The 25,754-nt window shown below is 40.1% G+C and overlaps 1 protein-coding gene across 44 annotated transcripts in view; it reads left to right on the forward strand.

Annotated features, from left to right (window-relative positions):
* The window catches only part of RIMS1 (regulating synaptic membrane exocytosis 1), a 499,940-nt gene that overhangs the window by 261,239 nt on the left and 212,947 nt on the right, over positions 1–25,754 (forward strand). For all 44 annotated transcript variants that reach the window (XM_008013531.3, XM_008013512.3, XM_073006134.1 and 41 more), the window contains 2 exons: positions 4,101–4,441; positions 6,797–7,662. In XM_008013531.3, the coding sequence (XP_008011722.1) occupies positions 4,101–4,441; positions 6,797–7,662 (1,207 nt within the window). The remainder of the gene's footprint in view (positions 1–4,100; positions 4,442–6,796; positions 7,663–25,754) is intronic.

The raw sequence follows: 25,754 nt of genomic DNA on the forward strand, positions 1-25,754 counted from the left end.
TCTTGGTTTTTCATACATCCTTTCTTTTAAATTATTGGGAAAACCCACTGCTGATGGTTACGTGGGTTCTTTTCTATTTCCTAGGTGTCTTGGCTGGTTTGAGAAATAAAGGGAAAGAGTACAAGAGAGAGAAATTTAAAGCTGGGGGTCTGGGGGAGACATCACGTGTCAGCAGAATCTGTGATGTTTCCTGAGCCATAAAACCAGCAAGTTTTTATTAGCGATTTTCAAAAGGGGAGGGAGTGCATGAATAGGGTGTGGGTCACAGAGATCACATACTTCACAAGGTAATAAAATATCACAAAGCAAGTGGAGGCAGGGTGAGATCATAGGACCACAGAATGGGGAGAAATTAAAATTGCTAATGAAGTTTCAGGCATGCATTGTCATTGATAACATCTTATCAGGAAACAGGGTTTGAGAGCAGACAACCTGTCTGACCAAAATTTGTTAGGTGGGAATTTTCCTCCTCCTAATAAGCCTGGGAGTGCTATAGGAGACCGGGGCTTATTTCATCCATTCGGCTTCGACCATAAAAGATGGCACGCCTTAAGGGGGTCATCTATAAACCTACCCTCAGGGTGCATTCTCTTTCTCAGGAATGTTCCTTGCTGAGAAAAAGAATTCAGCGATATTTCTCCTATTTGCTTTTGAAAGAGGAGAAATATGGCTCTGTTCTGTCCGGCTCACTGGCAGCCAGAAGTCTTATCTCTGGTGTTCCCTGAACATTGCTGTTTTCCTGTTCTTTTATCAAGATGCCCAGATTTCATATTGTTCAAACACACATGCTCTACAAACAATTTGTGCAGTTGATGCAATCATCACAGGGTCCTGAGGCAACACACATCCTCCTCAGTTTACGAAGAAGATGACAGCATTAAGAGATTAAAGACAGACATAGGAAATCACAGGGGTATTGATTGGGGAAGTGATAAGTGTCCATGAAATCTTCACAATTTATGTTCAGAGATTGCATTAAAGACAGGCATAAGAAATTATGAAAATATTAATTTGGGGAACTAATAAATGTCCATGAAATCTTCACAGTTTATGTTCTTCTGCTGTGGCTTCAGCTGGTCCCTCCGTTAGGGGTCCCTGACTTCCCGCAACATTAAATCCTTCTTTTATTGAGATAATTTTACCATTAATTTTAAAAGCTCTTTTAATTTTGACATCTGAACACTAATTAGAGGTTATCTTAAGGTTTCTTTAAGATATTTCCTGGAATTTTCTCTTACTCTTCTAACATTAATTCTTATCTATGTTGATTTTAGCCTTTCTCTTTAATGTTATAGTTTTTATTTTAATAGTTTAGTGTTCCTTGATTAGCCATATATAGGGGAATAAACAAAAACGAGGCATGAGAATGGATGATTGGGGTGTGTGTTTGTGTATGCGTATGTGGGAGGTGTTTTTGAGTGAACAACTGGAGAACCAGTCATTAGGATAGAGAAAATCTACCTGCCAGAATGAGAAAGGCTCTGTGCAGGTCAGCAACACCTGTCTGTCTCAGTTTTGTGGGAAAATGGTCATTTTGCATATGGAAAATAAACCTAAAAAAAAGAAAAAGACAAATGGTCATCTGTTTTAATTCTATTTCTTACTTCTCTTCTGCCATAGTATCTGCCATCTAACCTAGATCTTCTCGTGGGTTCTGCAGAGAAGATCAGCTCCATTCTTGGTTACGGCCCTCCTCCATCTGTGATTTGAGCTACAGCTTCCTCCATTTTGTTTCACTTACCACTCTTTTCCATGTATACACTTAGCAGCTTCTAGAAATTCATTGTTATCTCCCTTCCTTGAGGTTCCTTTCTGCTGTGTGGCTTATGATTCTATTATCTAAATGAATCTCACTATATTATTTCAAATTTGAAACATTTGTAAGAGTACAGGGTTAGGGGCATTATTAAGTCATTAGATTTTAAAGTGCAGAATTGATATTGTCACTTTTGGGTTACAATTTAGCACCCCTTTTGGGGAGCTATTTTGCAAATTATACAGAGACCCCCAACTATTATTACCACACAGTGATTATAGGAGAGGAGCTTTAAATATGTTCTAAAATTTTACCAAATAATATGATTTTTTCCAATGTATCCTTAAAGAAAGACCATAAATATGAAAAAAAAAAAGTTTGATCAACACACTTTTCACTGCAGAATTCAGTGTTAATGTGAAAGGTTATAAGCAGTTTAAGGGCCAGGTAAGTGATATTCCATCTCTATAGAATATTTTGTAGATATTAAAATGCTTTAGAAAAGTTTAGAATCACTATAGCACAAGTAGAAATACTTGTGCTATAATATTAAATATATAAATAGGATATAGAGTTACAGTGGAATCTCAGTTATTTTAAATTTGCATAGAAAATTATATTAAAATGCTAATAGTAAGACAGTGGTATTGGAAGTGATTTACTCATTAAAAAGAAACATTCTATATCATGTTTTTGTCTTTCATAAAACCACATATTTTATGAACTTCCAAAGAGAAATAAATTTATGAAAAGCAATAACAACAAAAAAAGACTAAGAGAACATACCCACATACCCCCACCCATCCCCACCCACATACACATTCACACTACCAGAACCAAAAGGAACTCATTCTCATTTATTCTGACATCTACTGTTTTCTACCATCTCATCTAAATAAATCAATTGACCTTCGTGAATTTTAAATTTTTTATAGCAATTATTTCTCCTCAGTCTTAATTTTTCCTATATTATAATCCATTTGAGTTTTCTTGCCTGGAAAGCAGTTCTTAATTCATCTGCAGTATTTTCCTTTTAAAAAAAAAGGATTACTTTTTTCCTGTCTTTTTCTTATTTTAGCTTCATCTTATTCTATGGCTATAGTTACAGCTTTTCCTTATTTATCTGAATATTTTCAGTAGTTCATTTTCTTCATTTGACCTACTAAACAATGCTTCTTTTACTATTTTCTGTTGCTTCTCAATTAATGTATCTACGATTTATTCATCCTTGATACAATATTTTTGAGTACTTGTTGATTGAGTCAGTATTTGTGAAAAGGAAGCCTAGAGTTTGGTCATTAGCTTTTCCTGTGGAGGTAGTTCCTGACGTACAAACACACACAAAACACCTGAAGTGCCTTTGGAGGCATGCAACTGAGGCAGCGATGTAAAATCACAGCACAAAGAAACAGAGGTACTGAGGATATTTGAAAAGATGGCTCATGGGACTCTTAGCACCTATCTTTGCCCCGTGACAGCTAGTCATTGCTGCTATTATTATTTTTTATTACAACAATCGTCCTCATTATTACATTCATTTTAAAGGTCATCAAATGGAGAACAGATATATAGGTTTATTTTAAGTGGTGCTACATCTTATAATTTATCAGTGGATATGTTGCTAAATGATGGTTCCCAAATAGCTCTCCTTGGGAAACATGACATTGGAGTGGTCACATATGAATAAACTTAGAGTCACATTTATTGCTTTAGTAAATATGTGCACGGAAAATTATATTTTATAGCATAAATAAGCTTAAGGTTAGTTTATTGCTAAGAAACTAGAGAAAATATACAGCTTGACCTTTTTTGTGGGCCTACTTTTTTATGTTTGTTTCTTCTATATGAATATTTTTAATATTGCCTTTAATTGTGGGTGATTTTTGAAAAGATAGGCTTTTTAAAAATACTTGCAAGTACTGAGGTTTATGTATATACATATTGATTCTGTAGTTCCGGGTAACATTTTTCTTTTTTCTTTTATTTCCTGGTAACATTTTTCTAACCAGTTAACTACCTTGCTTAGAACATTTTTGCTAATACTCCAGAGTCAATTATAAAAAATATGACAGATATATGGTAAAAGGAAATATAGAATCATCAAATTAGAAATGCTGAGAAAAAAACTCTATTTTGGCTGGCCAGAGGTTCTCTAGCCTCAGACAAGTCCCTGTCTAGGCATTCATATATTTGACTGTGACTTGTGGGAGGACCATTTTCTCAAGAAATTTGCAAGGATAAATATGAAAATGAATACTGTTCTTTTTTCCTTACATTTTAAGATACTGAAAAATTATTTCCAAGAGGGCATAAAAATTTATATTGTTCTTTCTTCTTCAAATAGGTTATGTGGGTATGCAATTTATGTCGAAAGCAACAAGAAATCTTAACCAAATCTGGGGCATGGTTCTTTGGAAGTGGCCCTCAACAGACAAGTCAGGATGGAACCCTGAGTGATACAGCTACAGGTGTTGGCTCTGAGGTACCAAGAGAAAAGAAAGCACGACTCCAAGAGCGATCGCGGTCTCAGACACCCCTGAGCACAGCAGCTGCCTCCTCCCAGGACACTGCTCCTCCCAGCGCACCACCAGACAGGAGCAAAGGGGCTGAGCCCTTGCAGCAAGCCTTGGGGCCTGAACAGAAGCAGGCTTCATCCAGGTCTAGAAGTGAACCTCCTAGAGAGAGGTAATAGTTCTTTCACCCTGTAAGCAAAAGGCAAGATTTTGCTAGGAGAGCAAACGCGTTTTCAAGAATTTAACTTCTATTAATGGAAGGAATATGTGGAAGTACTAATTCTCAGATCCCACATAGAAAAACAACAGGCCTGAGGGGTGTTGTCTATCTGTCTACTCCTTAGGAGACCTTTGTTGAAAGCTTTTCTTTCATATCAAGCACAGACGTAAACACGAACTAAGTCACCCAGCTGAGCTACCAACTTCCAACGGTGAACTCAGAACAGCTCTTAGATCATGTTTCACTTATAAACCTAGCCCTTTAATTAAAAGTGCTCTGAGAGCATGTGATGGGGGAATCTCACCTCTCAGAAAGTATGTGGACACATCAGAGAAGCCTTCTTTAAGGACATTTCTTTTATGCTGAGCTCTAAAGAGTGACTTTGGAATTAACCAGGAGAAGGGTAGGATGGGTGCTCCAGGTATCTGCACAGGCACATGGCCTGAGGGAACAAGCCCAAGGTGAGGGCCTCCTAAAGGATAGCTGCTGGCTACAGTGCAAGTAGCAGAGGGGATGTTGGGGAGAAAAGGCTGGTGAGGTAGTGAAGGGACAGGTTACATTTTATAGCTTTTATTGTAGGCGAAAGGGAAACCACTGAATATTTAAAGAGACTAATATGATCAGATTATTTACTATGATTGATTGATTCATTCAAAAATGTATTCATGGGCAAACATGAAGCTATGCACTGGGAAAAAGTGTTGACAAGGAAGACAGGCTTACGAGGCTCATGGTTTGGGGGCCAGGGCTTTTGTTAGGACCTAGACTGGGCTTGTTATTTTTATATGTGTAACCATTACTTGGAGACAGGAGGCTCCAAGGAAAGCTTTTGAACCCCTTTTCAAGCAAAGCCCATACAGTAAAAGATCAAGGACTTCAAAGTTAAAGAGGTCTGGATTCTAGTCCTGGCTCTGCCACAATAGTCAGTAAAAACTCACTTGCAGGGTTGTGGCAGGTATTAAAAGAGAACATGTGTTCTTCCCAAGCTGGCACATGGTAGACTTTCAGTGAATGTAGCTATTATTCAAGCCAGCAGTCATTGTGTATTTACTACAGATAAACACTGTGCCAGGAACCAGAGGGTATAAAGATGATTAGAACATACATGGTCGCTTTTCTGACAAATCCTAGGGAAGAGACCACACACTATCCTAGGGAAGAAAAACACCTAGGCAATTAACCAGGATGCTAATTTGATCAAAGCTAGGCAATATGTATAGTATTTTGAGAGCCCTAGGAAAGAGGAAGTGACTTCTGAATTAAGCTTTATAAGATACTCAGGAGTTGCAGGGGAGTTACACAGCATATAAGAGGGCAGTACGAGAGAATGAGTGTAACTAAGCTATTTGGAGAAAGGATAGAAAGGACACCAGAGATATCTCGGGGAAGGTAGAATAGCATTTGGTGACAAGTTGTTGTGGGAGAAGAGGAGACAAAAATACTGAAGATGCAGTTTGGAACTGGTTGGAAGATGATATCTTTAAATAAGATAGAGAATTTGGAGCTGTAAAGTTTCTAAAGAAAAGAGTTCTGTTTTTGACATATAGTGAAAAACTACAAAAATTTCAAGAACGAGGGCTGAATAGAGACTTTTTGTTCTGACTTTTTAGTTAAAATTTGAAGAAGATTGATAGGTAGGAATAATTTTACTAATGATATAAATTCATAGGAAAGCAATGAGGAATTGGGAGGTACAGGAGCAGGAAGAGAGGTGGCCGGTGTAAAGAGCTGGCCAACTTCAGGGAGAAGCAAGATTGAAAGAGACACTGTTTATTTGTTTTAAATTACTGAAGAATTCTTGACCATATTTTGTACACTGTCAAGGAGTCAGAAACAGAAAATTAAAGGCAGAGATGAGAAAAAGTATAATTAGTAGAACAAAGAATCAGAGACACTGGAGAACTGCTTCCATTTGCACGACACTCTACCCTTTCATAAAACATCTTCACAGATGGTGTCTCTAATCCTCACGTGAACCCTGCAAGGTAAGTTTTATCAACATTTCAAGAAAAGTAAATTGATTCAATGTAAACTTCTAACGAGCAACGACGCTTCAGTGAGCTGCTAAATGTAGTACAATCATCACACTCTTATGAACACTCTATTTGGTAATAATTAGTATGTGTTCCCATTTGATCCCTTACATTGTAAAATTCCAACACCTTTACAGTTCCACCTTCAGATCCAAATCCCTGTAACTAATTATTGTAACGGAAATGATTTAAGACTGGAATGAAAAGAAAACACGTTGTTTATGTCTATAAGTTTATAAATTGCTCTCCTTGACGTTTTTTTTGTATACCATAGAAAGAAGACCCCAGGGCTTTCCGAGCAGAATGGCAAAGGAGCCCTTAAGAGCGAGCGGAAACGCGTGCCAAAGACCTCAGCGCAGCCCGGGGAGGGGGCCGTCGAAGAACGGGAACGTAAAGAAAGGCGGGAAAGCCGAAGGCTTGAGAAAGGGCGATCACAGGATTACCCAGACACGCCGGAAAAACGGGATGAGGGCAAAGTGGCGGATGAGGAAAAGCAGAGAAAGGAGGAGGAATATCAGACCAGGTACCGCAGCGACCCGAACCTGGCTCGGTACCCGGTGAAACCGCCGCCTGAGGAGCAGCAGATGCGCATGCACGCCCGGGTGTCCCGCGCGAGGCACGAGCGGCGCCACAGCGACGTGGCGCTCCCGCGCACCGAGGCGGGCGCGGCGCTGCCGGAGGGCAAGGTCGGCAAACGCGCGCCGGCGGCGGCCAGGGCCTCGCCGCCGGACTCGCCGCGGGCCTATTCGGCTGAGAGGACTGCGGAGACCAGGGCGCCGGGCGCCAAGCAGCTAACGAACCACAGCCCGCCGGCGCCCAGGCATGGGCCGGTTCCCGCAGAAGCCACGGAGGTCAAAGCCCAGGAGCCCCTCAGGAAGCAGAGCCGCCTGGACCCCAGCTCGGCGGTCCTCATGCGGAAGGCCAAGCGCGAGAAGGTGGAGACCATGCTGCGGAACGACTCTCTGAGCTCAGACCAGTCCGAGTCGGTGCGGCCGTCCCCGCCCAAGCCGCACCGGTCCAAGAGGGGCGGAAAGAAGCGGCAGATGTCGGTGAGCAGCTCTGAGGAGGAGGGCGTGTCGACGCCCGAGTACACCAGCTGCGAGGACGTGGAGCTGGAGAGCGAGAGCGTCAGCGAGAAAGGTAAGGGGGCGGCGCCGGCCGTGCGGGGACGTCCGCCAAGTGCAGAGGCGCGTGCGCTTGGCGAGGTGCTGGGTTCCGCAGTGAGGCTGGGAATGCTCACAGAGGAGATCGCCTTACCGCCAGTCTTATGTTTATTAATTTAATTTTATTGATTTGTGGGATTTTAAAACACAACAAGCTCCAAATTGAGGCTACAAAAGTTCTTGGTGATTTTGTGTCCTGTCATTCTGGTAAATTTGGTATGCAGTCTAATATTTTTAAGATATCATTTTAGAGTGGATTTATTATTCTGTGAAAAACAATTTGTTTGCTAGAAAATGAAAATTATGCCTTATAAAGGAAGTAGATATTTTCAAAAATCACATCAGTTATGTAATACTCCAGTTGCAAACGTAGGTTTTTTTTTTTCAAACTTCAAATTAATCTTTTCTCACAATTTGTGCCAGATTACAGCTTATTCTTGAACAACACGGATTTGAACTGCATGAGCCCACTTATACATGGATGGTTTTTCAATAAATATACTGGAATTTTTTTTTTTTTTTTTTTTTTTTTTTTTTTTAGAATTGCAGCAATTTAAAAAATTTGTGGACGCACCAGGTAGCCTGGAAATACTTTAAGAAAATAAGAAAAAGTTAGGTATATCAGGAATGCATGCAATATATATAGATAATAGTCTGTTTTATCATTTACTACCATAAAATATACATGAATCTATTACAAAAAGTTAAAATTAATAAAAACTCACACACTTATAGACTATACATGGTGCCATTTGCAGTGGAAAGAAATGTAAACATGTAAACATGCGGCGTTAAATCATAGCTGCACGAAGTTAACTGTAGTGCATACTGTATTACTGTAATAATTTCTTAGCCTCTTCCAGTGAGCGTTACTGTTGCGCGCACCACTTTAAAATGCCCTGTGATGCTTATCATCTCCCTGTGAGCAGTTTCTTTCTCCAGGAAATTGCGTGATATCTTGTGGTTCTCACATAGTTTTTGTGATGTTTAGTATGATACCATTAACCTTGAGTAATACCATGAGACCCATACAGAGTGTCATTAGTGACACTAGAAGTGCTCCCAAGAAGCAACGTTATGACATTACAGGAAAAAGTTGAATTGCTTGATGTGTACCGCCGATTGAGGTCTGCAGCTGCAGTTGCCTACCATTTCAAGATAAATTCATCCAGTGTAAGAACCACTGTTGAAAAAGAAATTTGTGACACTGTTGCTGCAGCTACGCCAGCAGGAGCAAAACTCTTGCACTTTTTCTGAAAAACTTTGATCTCGCCTTAAAAATGCAGCTTTTCTGTGGGTGCAGGATTGCTATAAGAAATGTGTATCTATAGACCCTAATATTAAGAAAAAGCAAAGTCATTATATGACAAAGCAGAAGGATGGTGAAGGACCTACAGCTAGAGAATGTAATGCCAGAAAAGGATGGCTTGATCATTTAAGGAAGAGGTTTGGCTTTCAAAAAATATCAAAAGTAGAAGCAGCTTCTGTGGACCAGCAGAGATGAGTTCTAGATGCCATTAAGAAAATTATCGAGGAGCAAGTATATGTGCCTGAACAAGGTTTTAATGCAAAGTGCTTTATTCTGGGAAAAAAAAAAAAAAAGTGCCATAAAGAACATTGAGTAGTAAGGAAGAGAAGGAAGCACTAGTATTTGAGGCAGGAAGGGATAGGCTAGCTATACTGTTTTGTGCAAATGCGGTAAGGGCTGCCTCTGTGTATAATGTTGTTAACCCTCTGAGTGTTGAAGGGAAAAAATAAACTCCAACTGCCAGCCTTTTTGTTGTACAAGAAGGCCTAGACAAGAGTTCTTTTCCTGGACTAGATACATGGATGTTTTGTCCTTGAAGTCAGGAAGTACACTGCTAGTAAAGGGACTGTCTTTCAAAGTTATTTTTATATTGAACAATGCCCCTAGCTACCCCAAACCCCATGAGTTCAACACGAAAGGTGTTGAAGTGGTCTACTTGCCTCCAAACACAAAGATTCCAGTTTGGCTTCTGGACCTTAAAGGCTCATTTCACATAATACTGTATGGACAAGATTGTAACGCTATGGAAGAGAACCCCGATAAATAGAATATCATGAAAATCTGGAAGGATCACACCGTTGAAGATGCTATCGTTGTTATAGAAAAAAAAAAAATGAAAGCCGTCAGGCCCAAAACAATTCATTCCTTCTAAAGAGAACTGTATCGGATGTTGTGCATGACTTCATAGGCAAATCAAGGAAATCATGAAAGAGATTGTGGATATGATGGAAAAAAAAAGGTATGGAGTGAAAAGTTTCTAAATCTAGATTCCAGAGTTAATAGACACCACACCAGAGGGATTAGCAGAAGATAACTTGATAGATGAGTACTTCTTAACCAATGACAGACAGTGAGGAAGAAGATGGAAAAGAAGCAGTGCTGGAAAACAGGTTGACATTAGACAGTCTGGTAGAGGTTCCGGTTATTCAAGACTCCTTTTGACTTCTTTTACCACGTGGATCCTTCTATGATAGAGACAATGACACTAAAGCAAATGGTGGAGAAAATGTTGGTACCATACAGAAACATTTTTAGAGAAACAAAAAAGCAAAAATGTCAGGCAGAAATTACCATGCATTGCCATAAAGTTACACCAGGTGTGCCTGCCTCTTTTGCTTCCCCTCCCATCTCCTCCACTTCTGCCTCTGACATCCAGAGACAGCAAGGCTCTTTCTCCTCCTCCTCCTCAATGTGAAGACGATGAGGATGAAGACCTTTAGGATGAAGACCTTTTTGATGATCCACTTTTACTTAATGACTAGTAAATATATTTTCTCTTCCTTATGATTTCCTTAATAACTTTTCTATCACTTACTTTATTGTAAGAATAGAGTATGTGATACATGTAACGTACATCATTTGTGTTAATTGACTGTTTAGTCTCAAACGGTCAACAGTAGGCTGTTAGTAGTTAAGGTTTTCTGGAGTCAAAAGTTTTACTCAGATTTCTGACTACTTAGGGGTCAAACCCTAAGCCCTGTGTTGTTCAAGCATCAACTGTACTTCACAAGTATTGTATCAAGCAAGGTGTTACGTATGGTGTTCTGGGTAGTAACTTTGAGGTAAAAAGTTCTTACTCTAAAACTTGTGGGAATATTGTATAATAGTCTGAATTTTCATTGTATAATACTGTAGCCCCATGTAGCTATTTAAATTAAATAAAATGAACTTAAAACTCCCCTTCTTCTGAAGAACTAGCCAAAACGCCTGGTGCTCAAGAATGATTATCAGAAAAAGTTCCATTAGATAGTGCTTATATAGAAAATGTTTCAATGCAATATTAAAATCATGTGCTTATTTTGAAGATTTTGCTTCTGTTCACTCAGATTTAAAGTGGCCACAGTCCTAAATTTAATGGTGCTGGTCATCATCCTTGTAGAAGTGTTGGAGTCTTTTAGTGTTTCTTAATGTTTTTGTATTTAGGGGGACTGTTTGCAGTTTTGGGCTTTCTTTATAATTGCCAAATTGCATAATAAATTATATACAAAACATTATAATTTAAGAATTACTTCGCTTCCTTATTCTATGTCAAAACTGCATGTATATATGTACCCCCCCATATATATGTATCAATACAATCTTATACTATATATAGGAACAATTAAAAAAGCTCATTCTGGCTGGGCACAGTGACTCTCGCCTGTAATTCCAGCACTTTGGGAGGCCAAGGTGGGCGGATTGCCTGAGCCCAGGAGTTCGAGACCAGCCTGGGCAACATGGTAAAACCCCATCTCTACTAAAATACAACAAATTAGGCGGGTGTGGTGGTGTGTGCCTGTAGGCTACTTGGGAGGCTGACACAGGATAATTGCTTGAACCTGTGAGGTGGCAGTTGTGGTGAGCCGAGATTGTGCCACTGCACTCCAGCCTGGGCGACAGAGCAAGACTCCAAGAGAGAAAGAGAGGAAGAGAGGAAGGAAGGAAGGAAGGGAGGGAGGGAAAGCTCATTCTGTTATTGTTGCTGCAACCCAATTTAAAATAGTGTATTTGGAATGTAATATATGTATATGGGATCAGTCAGCTCACCTTCCAATGACTTCTCTTTTTAAGTTGCATATTATTTATGGGCTTGTAAAAAGTCAGATGGCGAGTAGACTCTCTTGACTGCCTTTTGTGCCTTAATATTGTTTTATGAACACATATTTTTTCCCTGAAGTAATAAAGTAGGTGTTAAATAATAAAAATGTAGGTGTACTTAATTTGTGTCCAGATGCTTTTTTTTTTTTTTTTTTTTTTGAGACAATCTAGCTCTGTCACCAGGCTAGAGTGCAGTGATGTGATCTTGGCTCACTGCAACCTCTGCCTCCCTGCAACCTCCATTTCCCGAGTTCAAGTGATTCTCCTGCCTCTGCCTCCCAAGTATTTGGGACTATAGGTGCGTGCCATCATACCCAGCTAATTTTTGTATTTTTAGTAGAGACGGGGTTTCACCATGTTGGCCAGGATGATCTCGATCTCCTGACCTCATGATCCGCCCACCTCGGACTCCCAAAGTGCGAGGATTACAGTTGTGAGCCATTGCTCCGGGCCCAGAAATCTCTTGATGGAGATTGATATGTGTATGAGGGTTCTCTAGAGGGACAGAACTATAGGATAGATGTATATATAAAGGGGAGTTTATTAAGAAGTATTGACTCACATGGTCACAAGGTGAGGTCCCACCATAGGCTGTCTGCAAGCTGAAGAGCAAGGAAGCCAGTCTGAGCCCCAAAGCTGAAGAACCTGGAGTCTGATGTTGGAGGGCAGGAAGCATCTCACACAGATGGAAGACTGAAAGTTTAAGCCAGTCTAGCCTTTTCATGTTCTTCTCCCTGCTTTTATTGTGGCCGTGCTGGGAACTGATGAGATTGTTCCTGCCCAGATTGAGTGTGGGTCTGCCTTTACCAGTCCACTGACTCAAATGTTAATCTCCTTTGGCAACACCCTCACAGACACACCCAGGAACAATACTTTGCATCCTTCAATCCAATCAAGTTGACAGTCAGTATTAACCATCACAAGTCCACCGCTTGTCAACTTGAACTCATACACATCTCCTGAAATCATACATCATCTTCAAATAAAGACAATAATAAGGTCATAATTATGCCTAACATAATACAACTATCGTTTGTACAACCAGAAAGTACCAGTCCCCAACCCAAATGCTATTACATAAAGTTAACAACACTTAAATGCTGATATGAAGTCAATAAATCTTATGTCGCATGATAAAGGAAAAAGGAAATAAGATGAAGATATTTTCTTAGTACAAGTGTATACAAGCACAAATACATTCTTAACAAAATAAGGAAGAAATGCTTATGACAATTACAGTTCTTGTTTCTGCACATGGTCACGTGGCCACAGCTGGAATTGATGACTACCTACTTCTACTACCCATTCTTTATTTCCTTTGCCTTCAGCAAGCACTTCAGCAGTTTGTGTTTTTTTACCTGGTAGAGTCACCCAAACCTTCATTCCTGAAGGGTTTGGGCCATTTATAGTCCTGCCTGGATTGTGCTGTTGTAGTTTTCCATTTACCTCAATCACAAGGCATGATAATACTAAGAGATACCCTAAGGGATCTCTTGTAAGGGATCTCCCGTATTCCATGCATACTCTTCCTTACCTCCATTGTGGAGTAGTAGACTGATTTCATCTTGATAGTCCAGGTCATTCACCCAAGCCAACACTGCAATTCCCTTCTTGGCCTGTTGACTTAAAGGTAGGAGGACTCCAAAGTGGCCAGGTGGCAATATTAACTTACAGTTTAATGGAATCGTTGTGTCTCCTGGTGACAGATTCCTTTCTCTGGAACTAAGGCCTTTAGACCAGCAGAGCTTAATGTTGTGGGAACAGGAAGCAAAACTTTTGCTAGTGGGTTTCTAGGGATGATGGTGAGTGGTGCCACTTCCACTTCCACCCCTTGATACCTGAACCTATGAATCCTGGCTATGGGAGAAAGAGTACCATATATTGGACGCTGATTCAGAGCATACACAGCCCTCTGGAGAACTTTTCCCCAGCCCTGCAAAGTATTGTCACCTAGTTGGTGTTGTCATTGTGACTTCAAAAGGCCAGTCCACTGTTCTGTCAATCCAGCTGCTTCAGGATGATGGGTAACATGGTAAGACCAGTGAATTTCGTGAGCATGAGCCCACTGCTGCACTTCTTTAGCTGTAAAGTGAGTGCCTTCATCAGAGGCAATGCTGTGTGGAATACCATGACGGTGGATAAGGCATTCCAAAAGTCCATGGATGATAGTCTTGGCAGAAGCATTGCATGCAGGATAGGCAAGGCCATATTTGGAGTAAGTGTCTGTTCCAGTGAGGACAAACCACTGCCCTTTCCATGATGGAAGTGGTCAAGTGTAATCAACCTGCCACGAAGTAGCTGGCTGATCACCCCAAAGAATGGTGCCATATTAAGGGCTCAGTGTTGGTCTCTGCTGTTGGCAAATTGGGCACTCAGCAGAGGCCATAGCCAGGTCAGCCTTGTAAGTGGAAGTCCATGTTGCTGAACCCTTGTGTAACCTCTATTCTTGCCACCGTGGCCACTTTGTTCATGGGCCCATTGGGCGATGGCAGGGGTGGCTGGGAAAAGAGGTTGTGTGTTGTCCACAGAACAAGCCATCCTATCCACTTGATTATTAAAATCCTACTCTGTGGAGGTCACCCATTGGTAAAAACTCATATGGGATACAAATATCTTCAGTTTTTGACCACTCACAGAGGTCCATCCACATACCTCTTCCCCAGATTTCTTTTTCACCATTTTTCCAGTCATGCTTCTTCCAAGTCCCTGATCATCCAGCCAAACCATTGGCCACAGCCTGTGAATCAGTATGTGATCACACATCTGGCCATTACTCCTTCCATGCAGAGTGCACAACCAGGTACACTGGTCAAAGTTCTGCCCACTGGGAAGATTTCCCTTCACTGCTGTCCTTCAGGGATGTCCTAGAAAGGGGGTGTAGAGGGACTGGGGGTGCTGGCTCATGCCTGTAATCCTAGCACTTTGCAAGGCCGAGGCAGGTGGATCACCTGAGGTCAAGAATTCAAGACCACCCTGACCAACATGGAGAAACCCCATCTCTACTAAAAAATACAAAATTAGCCAGGCATGGTGGTGCATGCCTATAATCCCAGCTATTTGGGAGGCTGAGGCAGGAGAATCATTTGAACCCGTGAGGCAGAGGTTGCTGTGAGCCCAAATCATGCCATTGCACTCCAGCCTTGGCAACAAGAGTAAAACTCTGTTTCAAAAAATACATAAATAAATAAAAATTTAAAAAGGAAGGGACTGTAGGGGCTGTAGTGCTGCAGCTGCCCGCTTTCAGGTGGTGCCTGCATATGGTGCAGAACCATCTGTAAACCAGGCCCTAGTCTCCTCTTCCTCTGTCAACTGATTGTAGGAAACTCCCAATGAAACCATCAGTGCATGCTGTGGGAAAGAAGGCAGGCTGGCAGGAGTGGAGATGATGGGCATGGGCATTTGAGCCACTTCCTCATGTAACTTACTGGTGCCTTGAGGACCTGCTTGAGCCCGATCACGTATATACCATTTCCATTTGATGATGGAATGCTGCTGTGCACACCCCAGTTTATGGCTAGATGGGTCAGAAAGTACCCATTTCATGATAGGCAGTTCAGGTTGCATGGTAACTTGACCCATGGTCAAACATTCAGTTTCCACTAAAGCCCAGTAACAGGTCAAGAGCTCTCTCTCAAAAGGAGAGTAGTTACCTGCAGAAGATGGCAGGTCCTTTCTCCAAAAGCCTAGGATTCACCTATGGGTGCCTGCCAAAGGCTCCAAACAGCATCTCTGTCTGCCACTGACACCTCAGGCACCACTGGATCTGCTGGGTTATATGGACCAAGTGGCAGAGCAGCTTGCACAGCAGTCTGGACCTGTTGTAGAGTCTTCTCCTACTCTGGACCCCACTCAAAACTAGCAGCCTTTTGGGCCACTTGATAGGTGGGCCAGAGTAACACACGCAAATAAGGAATGTGTTACCTCCAAAATCCAAATAGGCCCATTTGGTGTGATGCTGCTTTCTTGGTTGTAGAAGGGGCCAAATGCAGCAACTTATTCTTTACCTTCCTTGGAGGGAGTATCTCGACAATCCCCACACCACTGGACCCCTAGAAATTTTACTGAGGTGGAAGGTCCCTGAATTTTAGTCGAATTTATTTCCTATCCTCTGGCACACAAATGTTTCATCAGTAAGTCCAGTGTGTTTGCTACTTCATGCTCACAGGATCCAGTCAGCATAATGTCATCGATGTAATGGACCAGTGTGATACCTTGTGAAAGGGAAAAGCAATAAAGCTCTCTCAGAATAGGATTATGACACAAAGCCAGAGAGTTGATATACCCCTGAGGTAGAACAGTAAAGGTATATTGCTGACCTTGCCAGCTGAAGGCAAATTGCTTTTGGTGGGCCTTATGGACAAGAATGGAGAAAAAAAGGATTTGCCATATCATTGGCTGCATACCAAGTATCAGGAGATGTGTTAATTTGTTCAAACGATCAAACCGCATTTGGTATAACAGCTGCAATTGGAGCCACCACCACTTGGTTAAGCTTATGATGATTCGCTGTCATTCTCCAAGATCCATCTGTCTTCTGCACAGGCCAAACAGGAGAGTTGAACGGGAATGTGGTGGGAATCACCACCCCTGTGTCTTTCAAGTCCTTGATGATGGCACTAATCTCTTCAGTCACTCCAGGGATGTGATATTGGTTTTGATTTACTATTTTTCTAGGTAGAGGCAGCTCTAGTGGCTTTCATTTGTCCTTTCCCACCATAGTAGCCCTCACCCTACCAGTCACGGAGCCAATATGGGAATTCTGCCAGCTGCTAAGTATGTCTATGCCAATTATGCATTCTGGTACTGGGGAGATGGCCACAGGATGTGTCCGGGGACCCACTGGACCCACTGTAAGTTGGACTTGAGCTAAAACTCCAATAATTACCTGACCTCCATGAGCCCCTGCTTAAACTGGAGGACCACAATGATGTGTTGTGTTCCCTGGAATCAATGTTAGCTCAGAGCCAGTGTCCAGTAGTTCCGGAAATGTCTGATCATTTTTTCCTTCCTCCAGTGCACAGTTACCATGGTAAAAGGCTGGAGGTCTCCTTGGGGAAGGGTGGGAGAAAGAGTAACAGCATAAATTTGTCAATAATGTAGTGGGGTCCTTTCTCAAGAGGACCCAACTTCCCCTTCATTCAATGGGTTCTGGGTCTATAAACTGTCTCAGGTCTGGAAGTTGATTGAAGGGCCATGATTCTCTGTTTTAATAATTCAAATTAGTCTTTTGTCCACTCAGCCTGGAAGTTTTCTGCTTATACAAATTAAGTAATAATGCATTAGGCGTCCTATCAATTTCACTTCTAGGAACACTGTGATTAATTAGCCAATGCCAGAGATCTACATGAGTCAGGCTATTCTGATTGCTGCTTTGCCTCTGCTGTCCATTATGGTAGCTATGCCTACCTTGTCTTTGACAGTTGAGTGCTGCCCTTGGCTACTGCCATCTGAATATCTAGTTATTCCAATTGCATTCAAATTTTGTAGTTGAATGACCACAGTTCCCAGTGTCAGATTTGGCATACAGAGAAGAGCAGTCACAGGGCTCTTCAAAGATACAAGTGCTGCCCTCACAAATCTGTTTCTGAAAGTATTGGTCAAGGGTATATTTTCTGGACCCTCCCAGCTGGGATGTATAGGTCTAAAGTGACTTATCCACGCTAGCATTCCGATCTCCCTAAGTCTTTGGAAACCTTCCTCTACATTGAACCAAGGGAGATTAGGCATTTCCAGCTCACTCACGGTGGGCCATCTTTTAATCCATATTTCAGCTAACCAAGCAAATTAACTATCAGAACCTTGTTTAACTCCCCGAACTGCAACATTAAATGCAGAATCCCTGTTTAGTGGGCCCAAGTCAGTAAATTCTGCATGATCCAACTCTGTGTTCCTCCCACCATTATTCCACACCCTTAATATACATTCCTATGCCTGTTTTCCAGATTTCTGCTTATATAAATTAGAAAACTCAAGCAGTTCTTTTCAAGTGTGGCGTACCTCCTCGTGGCTCACACTCTGAACCACGCCTCTAGGGACCTGTCAGGACTTTAGCCTAATCATAGGTCAAGAAGCAAACAGAGGTGTTGGGGGATGGGTCCTGAGGAAAATCAACATTGTCTTGCCTGGCAACTGCCTCAGGGGAGGCAGACCATCACTCTTGCCTCAGGCAACACAGGGTTTATTTCCCCAGACAAAGGTGGAAAGGCTGATGTCAGCATGGGTCAGGAGGGGATGTTGCCACTACTGGGATGAGGAAGCTGTTTCTTCTGGCAAAAAAGACTCATCAGAGTTTACAACCTCAGTGTCCTCAGCTTTGTCAGGGTCCTCCCACATGTCCCCATTCCATGTTGCAGGGTCCCATTCTTTTCCAATCAATGCTCTCACTTTAAAAGTAGACACCTGACAAGGCTGTGTGTATACACGCCTTTTGTTACAGGTTAGCCACTCACATGATAAGAGCTTGGGTCTGATTTTCCACAATTTCATCTCTTTCTGTATAGGAGAAAAGACTGTCACTCAGGGCAATGTGAGAAGATTTGAGGCTCAGTGTCTGCTTAGTTTATCATTTTCTTTTATCACTTTGCTCAGTGAACTTAGGAGCAACCATCCAACTTCATTATATTCCTTGGTTCTCCACATATGGTCAAAGGTATTATGTAGAGAGTCACTAAGCTCCTTGCCTCTCACAAGCAGTGAATCAGGAGTGCCAAATGCATTTATTTTGCATAACTCTCTAAACAGTTCACGCCAAGGACTATCAGTATTGTCCATACTATTAGAAGTAGAGTCCTTAGCATTTGGGGGTCTAATCCAAACCCCAAAACCAACAAAATAACTCCATCCTTAATATTCTGTTCCTCTAATATTCTGTACCATTCCCAGTACCAAATCTGTATTAGTTAGGGTTCTCTAGAGGCACAGAACTAATAGGATAGGTGTATATATAAAGGGGAGTTTATTAAGGAGTATTGACTCACACCGTCACAAGGTGAGGTCCTACAATAGGCCATCTGCAAGCTGAAGAGCCAGGAAGCCAGTCCAAGTCCCAAAGCTGAAGAACTTGGAGTCTGATGTTGGAGGACCAGCAGCATCCCACACAGATGGAAGGCTGAAAGGCTAAGCCAGTCTAGCCTTTTCATGTTCTTCTAACTGCTTTTATTCTGGCTGTGCTGGCAGCTTATGAGATTATGCCCACGCAGATTGAAGGTGGTCTGCCTTTCCCAGTCCACTGACTCAAATGTTAATTTCCTTTGGCAGTACCCTCACAGACACACCCAGAATAATGCTTTGCATCCTTCAATCCAATAAAGTTAACACTCAGTATTAACCATCACAATATGTATATTTTCCCTTTCCTTAAAGGGCTCTTCACCAGTTTTTTATTGAATATGTGTTATAAATCACAGTAAGCATGCGATCAGACATAATTAAATTCTAAAATTATTTACAATAACAACAGATGATGAAAGAAACCTGACTAGTGGCATGGGTAGTTGGAGGGATGGAGTTTGTCTGATGCAAGGAGCTTATTGCCTCACCATTATAAGGAATAATTACACAATAAAATACGAGTTGATAAATGCCTCAAAGGAACATTTCTCTTTGATGTATTGATATAATTTTCCTGTGTGTTCTGCTGTCTCACAAAACCAAAAGATAACCTGGTCAAAATGGCATCTGAAAGATAACACAGCCTTTATAGTCAATATAATCTTTTAAATGTAGTTTAATTCCTTTTAATGCATCTATGCATAGCGCGCGTGCGCGCGCGCGCACACACACACACACACACACACACACTGATTAACAATGAGCTCTATCTAGTGAGATTATCTAAAAATTGAGGTTAACAGCCAGGTTTTACAAGTAATTGCCATTCATACTGCTATTGCCAGGTGAGAAAAATTGGGCATCTCTTGTCTTTTAGCTTATAAATATTAACTAATATAAATCTCTCTAAATGGAAGAAAAAGAAAGTGAACTAAATCCTGCTTATAAAATAACAGTTAAGTTTAAATGAAATATGTATTATAATTCATTGAGAGAAGATCTACTGAAGATTCATACCTCTGAGGAATAGAGTAAAGAGGCCTAAGAATAAGCAAAGAAACAAAGGTGCTGTCTTGATCCAAGGGAAAGCCACTTATACTTAAGGAACTTAATGTATAAATCCTAAGGCAGGGGGCGACAGAGCAAGACTCCGTCTCAAAAAAAAAAAAAAAAAATCCTAAGGCAGGGAATTGGAAGAAGAGCCTGTCATAGGATAACAGGATTTCCTTCTTTCTTTACCTTCTCCTTGCTGACTTTCAGTAAACTGAGAAAGTACAACGCTAATTATGCCTTTGAATTTCTACAGTGCTTTGTGAATGTCTTCAGATGTCAGCCTATATAACAAGGGTCTATTGGTTGGTTTATAACTGTTACTGCTAGGCAGTGTTTAGCAGTCTTTTAAGGAGCATAAGGTTTCTGGATTAGTCTAAGAAATGATACCTGCAAGAATATCAAACAATGAGTAGTTGAATAAGACTGAGGACCTTTAATAACAGATGTGACTTTTACCCCTAAATATAGAGATAGTGTTAGGGGACCAAGGGTAGATTGTGGGTGATATGAATAATTGCCTGTTAAGTTTGGGTACCTGACAATCATTGGGGAATCAGGAACTTTTATAAAAATAATGTGATACATCCTTTAAATGTAACTTATGCAATGGTTTATATGATTACTTAGTTCTTTAAACGTACTGGTTTATCCTCTTTGGGCTTCAGCAGTACAATGCCTACTGCTCACATAATGCTTATAATTTTGACTAGAAGTATATTAGTTCATTCTCATACTGCTATAAAGAACTGCCTAAGACTGGGTAATTTATAAAGAGGTTTAATTGATCATAGTTCTGCCTAGCTGGGGAGGCCTCAAGAAACTTAGAATCATGATGGAAGGGGAAGAGTCGTGTCTTACGTGACAGCAGGTGAGAGAGAGCAAGAGTGTGAAGGACGAACTGTCAGATACTTATAAAACCATCAGATCTTGTGAGAATTCACTATCATGAGAGCAGCATGGGGGACACTGCCACCATGATCCATCATCTCCCACCGGGTCTGTCTGTTGATACATGGGGATCATGGGGATTACAGTTCAGGATGAGATTTGTGGGGGACATAAAGCCTAACCATATCAAGAAGTTATTGGTTTATGTATATTTCCTGGGAGCAAAGAATTCATTTAGTGTTCTTCTCATAGTCCTAGTATTTTTTCTTATAACATTAAGAGGGTTTGCAATTCAAAAATTTGGCTGTTATTTATTTATTCATGTGTTAATTTGTTTAATAAATATCTACAGAGAACCTACTGCATTGTGAGTGCACTATTCTAGCTAGTCAGTTAAAAATGCCATGAATGCAAGGACCATGGATATTTCCGTATCTATCCATCTATCTGTCTCTCTCTCTCTCCCCCTCTCTCTCTCTCTAACTGTGGACTTTATAGAGAGACAGGATGCTTCAAAACAAAATCAGGCTCTGTGGTAAGAATTTAGCTACACATATTTTAAAAGTTGTAACCTTAAAACAATTACAACTTAACCCATTTCCCGTTTGCCCTAAAAGTACTGTGCTGGCAGCCAGCTGCACTTTTTTTTTTTCCTAAAAGGGAAATGGGTTAAAAGGAGCTTTCTTTTCAAATGGCTGTCAAATCTCAGCATTTGTTTTTCTTACTCCATGGGACGCCCATAAAATACTCATAAAAGTGATGAGAAAAGAACTATGGGTAAATGAGATGTTTATAGAAGATGGAGAGGGGACTATAGCCTGCTTTTCCACATAAGAGCTTGCCAAGTAGGCATGAGGGTGTAGTTGGTGGAGTAGAGAGCTATTTGCCATAAAGCATCTTGTGAAGACTTCAGGCTCAGAGACATCAGATTCAGTGGAGCTGAAGTGAGAGGGGGAACTTCAGGTTGACACGTTCATTGGGTATTGTTGACACACTCTTTTACATCACTCTTCTTACCATTCCCCCTTCCTCTTTATTGCCTTGCACACAATAAAGGCCCAACATTTAAATCCCAGGTAAATATCAAGAAGCAATTCAGCAAACTGCTTAAGCAAAAATCAGATACTGGGAGTACGTGCCTCTCCATTGTGGAATCCCCATCCATACCATCCTGAAGTTGAGCTTCACACCTCGTTCATCCTAAAGTGAAAGGTATCTATTCACGTACTCAGTTCACAAATGTCAGAGATACACTTAGTATCTACTAGAGCAGCCTAGCTAAAATGATCTACGTGGAAACACTCATCAGCCACACAGGAAAATCCACCAATTGGTTGCCCATTTTAAATATGAATGAACAACAAAACCCAAGAGATAGCAAGAGATAGAAAGAACCAAGATAAACTAAGAACCAAGATAAAGACCAAGATAAACCAAGACACATTGACCCTAGAAATAAGAGATAATTCAAGAGCAGAAGAATGCTTAAAAAACAAACAGAACAAAATGCCACACATGTTGGTCAAGTTTAGTATAATACGTCCTGAAATATCTAACCTCCACCCACGGGGAAATTTGTTCACCCAAACACACAAATATTCTCTGTAAAACACTTTTTTAAGTATTAAAGTTATTAACAGAGCTCAAGATAAAGAGAAAGCTCTGGGAACCACAATTCAGAGCATTGAAGTGCTTGGACAAAGGTGACTGGACAAAATACAAGATTATATGACCAAACTCAGTATCACACACTTGCCTGCAGGTGTGGTATCTGGACAATTCTCCAAGCCAGGAAATAAAATAACCTGATCTTAGGCATTAAAATAAAACTTGAAGTGAAAATGATGAATTTTGAAACTACAAAGAGGCAAACATTAAACTTACCTATGAGGAAGCCCATACAGCCATGGGGATGCCCAAAGATGAGTATAAAGATTATAATTGTGAAACATAAGAGGAACTCCAACACCATTAAAGATGCCAAGGAAAAGGGGAAAAATGTATAAGCTTTTGGAGGTTAAAAAATAAACCAAGTCATATACAAAAAAGAGTTAACTGCCTTTATAGTTCTCATCAGCAATGATGAACTACAGACTGAACATAGACTACAGTTGATGAATGCCTTCAAAATTTTGAGATTTCTCTAAAAACAAAATAGAACAACCATATAATCCAGTAGTCCCACTACTGGTATTTATCCAAAGGAAAGGAAATCAGAATATCAAAGGGATACCTGCACTCGCATGTTTATTGAAGCACTATTCACAATAGCAAAAATACTGAATCAAACTAAGTGTCCCTCAATGCCTGAATGGTTAAAGAAAATGTGCGTATACACAATGAAATACTATTCACCCACATGAAAGAATGAAATCCTCTTATTTGCAGTAACATGGCTGGAACTGGAGGGTATTATGAAGTAATCATCATCATCATCTGCAGTAACATGGATGGAACTGGAGGCTAAGTGGAATAAGTCAGGCAAAGAAAGCAAACATCACATACTCTCACTCATATGTGGGAGCTAATAGAATTGATTTCATGGAGGTAGAGAGTAGAGTGATAGTCACCAGACATGGGGAAGGGTGTGTTGAGGGGAGAGGGATGGAAGACAGAGGATGGTCAATGGGTACAAACATACAGTTAGATAGAAGGAATAAGATCTAATGTTTGATAGTAGATAAGTATAATATAGTTAACAGCAATGTATTTCATATTTCAAAATAGCTAGAAGAGAGGACTTAGAATGTTCCCAGCATATGGAAACAATAAATATGTAAGATAATGGATATCTTAAACACCCTGACTTGGTCATTACATGTGCTATGCATGTAACAAAATATTACATGTACCCCGTAATTATGTGCAAATGTTATATGTTAATAAAAATAAAATATACAGAAACAGTTATGAGCAAAGTAATTTTGAAACCACAGTTCTGTATTCATCTAAACTATCAACTTCAAAGTTCTCAGAAAACCTACTTTTTATTCTCGTTCTGAGAATATTATTTAAGGATGTATGCACCCAAGAAAACTGAATAATGATCATGTAGTCAAGACAAATAATAAACAAGAAATAGTAGAACTAACCCAGAAATTCAATGCAAGGAAGTCCCCAGATGACATGTGCAAAAAGAAGTTCATTCAAATTAACACTGGAGGTCATTTCCAGGAGGCTCCAATAAGAATATCTGTTTTAAGAAGAATGTCATGGATTCCAAGAAATATCCAATGACTAATGAATGAGTTACATGACATCATAGACTTGGTAAAGAAAGGCTGTGCCTTCTTTCAACAATAAAATGGGGCAATTAAAAATTGATAAAAATAAACTTTAAAAAAATCCTTGTCCAAATGTGAAGCAAGATAAAATATGATGTAATTTAAGTGACTGATACAGCCAATTGGGCTATAAACTTAACTACATTTTTGTCTGAGTGCCTGACAGTGCATCTATAGAAAAGGAAATTTAACCTTTGCACATTATTGCCTTTTTCTTGGTTCTGGAGTATTTAGATGTAATGATATTGTAAAAGCTGCTTATTGGTTTTCAATTTTTAGAATAAACCCTTTTCTACATTGAATACTTAAAAATGTCTACACAATTGAATATGAATATTGTGTCTGCATCAAGATAAAGGTAAAACTGACAGATATGGGAGCTGAAGCACTCTGAAGAGGGCAGAGGTGGAGGGATAGGCAGGAATATGAATAGTCTTATGTAAAATGTTCAAGAGTTAAAAGATTCTGTTCCGATTTTAGGACAAGAAATAGAGGATTAAGTATGTTTAAATATAGAATTGTAGAAAGATAAAACTATTGTCTTCTGAAATCAAAATGATGTAAATAAAGTGAGCATCTCGTCTTTAATCAGTTTTAACAATAGGTAATATTTTAAAATTAGAAACTAGTAGATAATATTATAAATAAAGCAGTCAACATATAGAGACAAATTATTTTAAAATTAGGATGTTTTCCATTAGAACAACTAAGAAAATACCTAAAAATAAGGTTGGGAAGTAGAATTGATACTGTGGGAAGAAGGGATATGAGGAGAAACAATTACTATAGCTATGCATGGGAAGCCCTTATTTATTTTAATTTTTATCATATGCATGCATTAATTTGATATTGTTTCAAATAAGAAAATAAAAAGTTCTATAATATTCTTTTTATTAAATTGCATATAACCAATTTTGGTGTCTTCTAGGGCCTGCCATAATTGGTATTTTATCAATCAGAACATCAAAAAGCAGTGGGTTCACATGGAACCGTAAAAGCCTTGACTTCTCTTTTTATACGTTTCTCTTTCCTTTCTCTTCATATATTAATTTTTCATTGAGCTTCCACTATATGACAGGCACTTACCAGGTTTGGGGAATATATTGATTGAGCATAGTCCCTGACCTCAATGGCCCTCTCAAAAGAGTCCACCTGATTTATTTTGTGTTTGTCCCTTTTATCTACATCTACCGTGGCCCCTTTCCCACATAAGGTGAGGAATACACTTTCAGAGACCTCTACCTCCACTTCTTAACAGTGAATGAAATGCTTTCTGTAGTTTCTTCTTTAATTATTCTAACAGAGGAAATAAATTGCTATAGGGAAGCATTTGGACAGTTGCACAGGTTGACATTTAGCACTAATGCGCAACAGTTTTACCTGGCCTGACTTTTTTTGGTCTTATGAAGGACAGAGATGAGAATAGGCATAAAAAAGAGGAGAGACTACTGTCTGCCATTGATGAGGGAAGGATAAACAATTCTCCCTCTTAACTACTGAAAGAGAGACATATGACTTGGGGCATTAGATGTTTCAATTTAATGCCTTAGAGAGAGAAAGTCTGAGAACTAATTTCTTCTTACTGTGGATATGGAATGGACATTAGCTGTTTTAATCGTCTGTGCAATTTAAATCTTGATAAGAAATTGAAAGAACACGTGTGTGTGTGTGTGTGTGTGTGTGGTCTGA

Source organism: Chlorocebus sabaeus, chromosome 17 (assembly GCF_047675955.1).
Source record: "Chlorocebus sabaeus isolate Y175 chromosome 17, mChlSab1.0.hap1, whole genome shotgun sequence".
Classification (NCBI taxonomy): domain Eukaryota; kingdom Metazoa; phylum Chordata; class Mammalia; order Primates; family Cercopithecidae; genus Chlorocebus; species Chlorocebus sabaeus.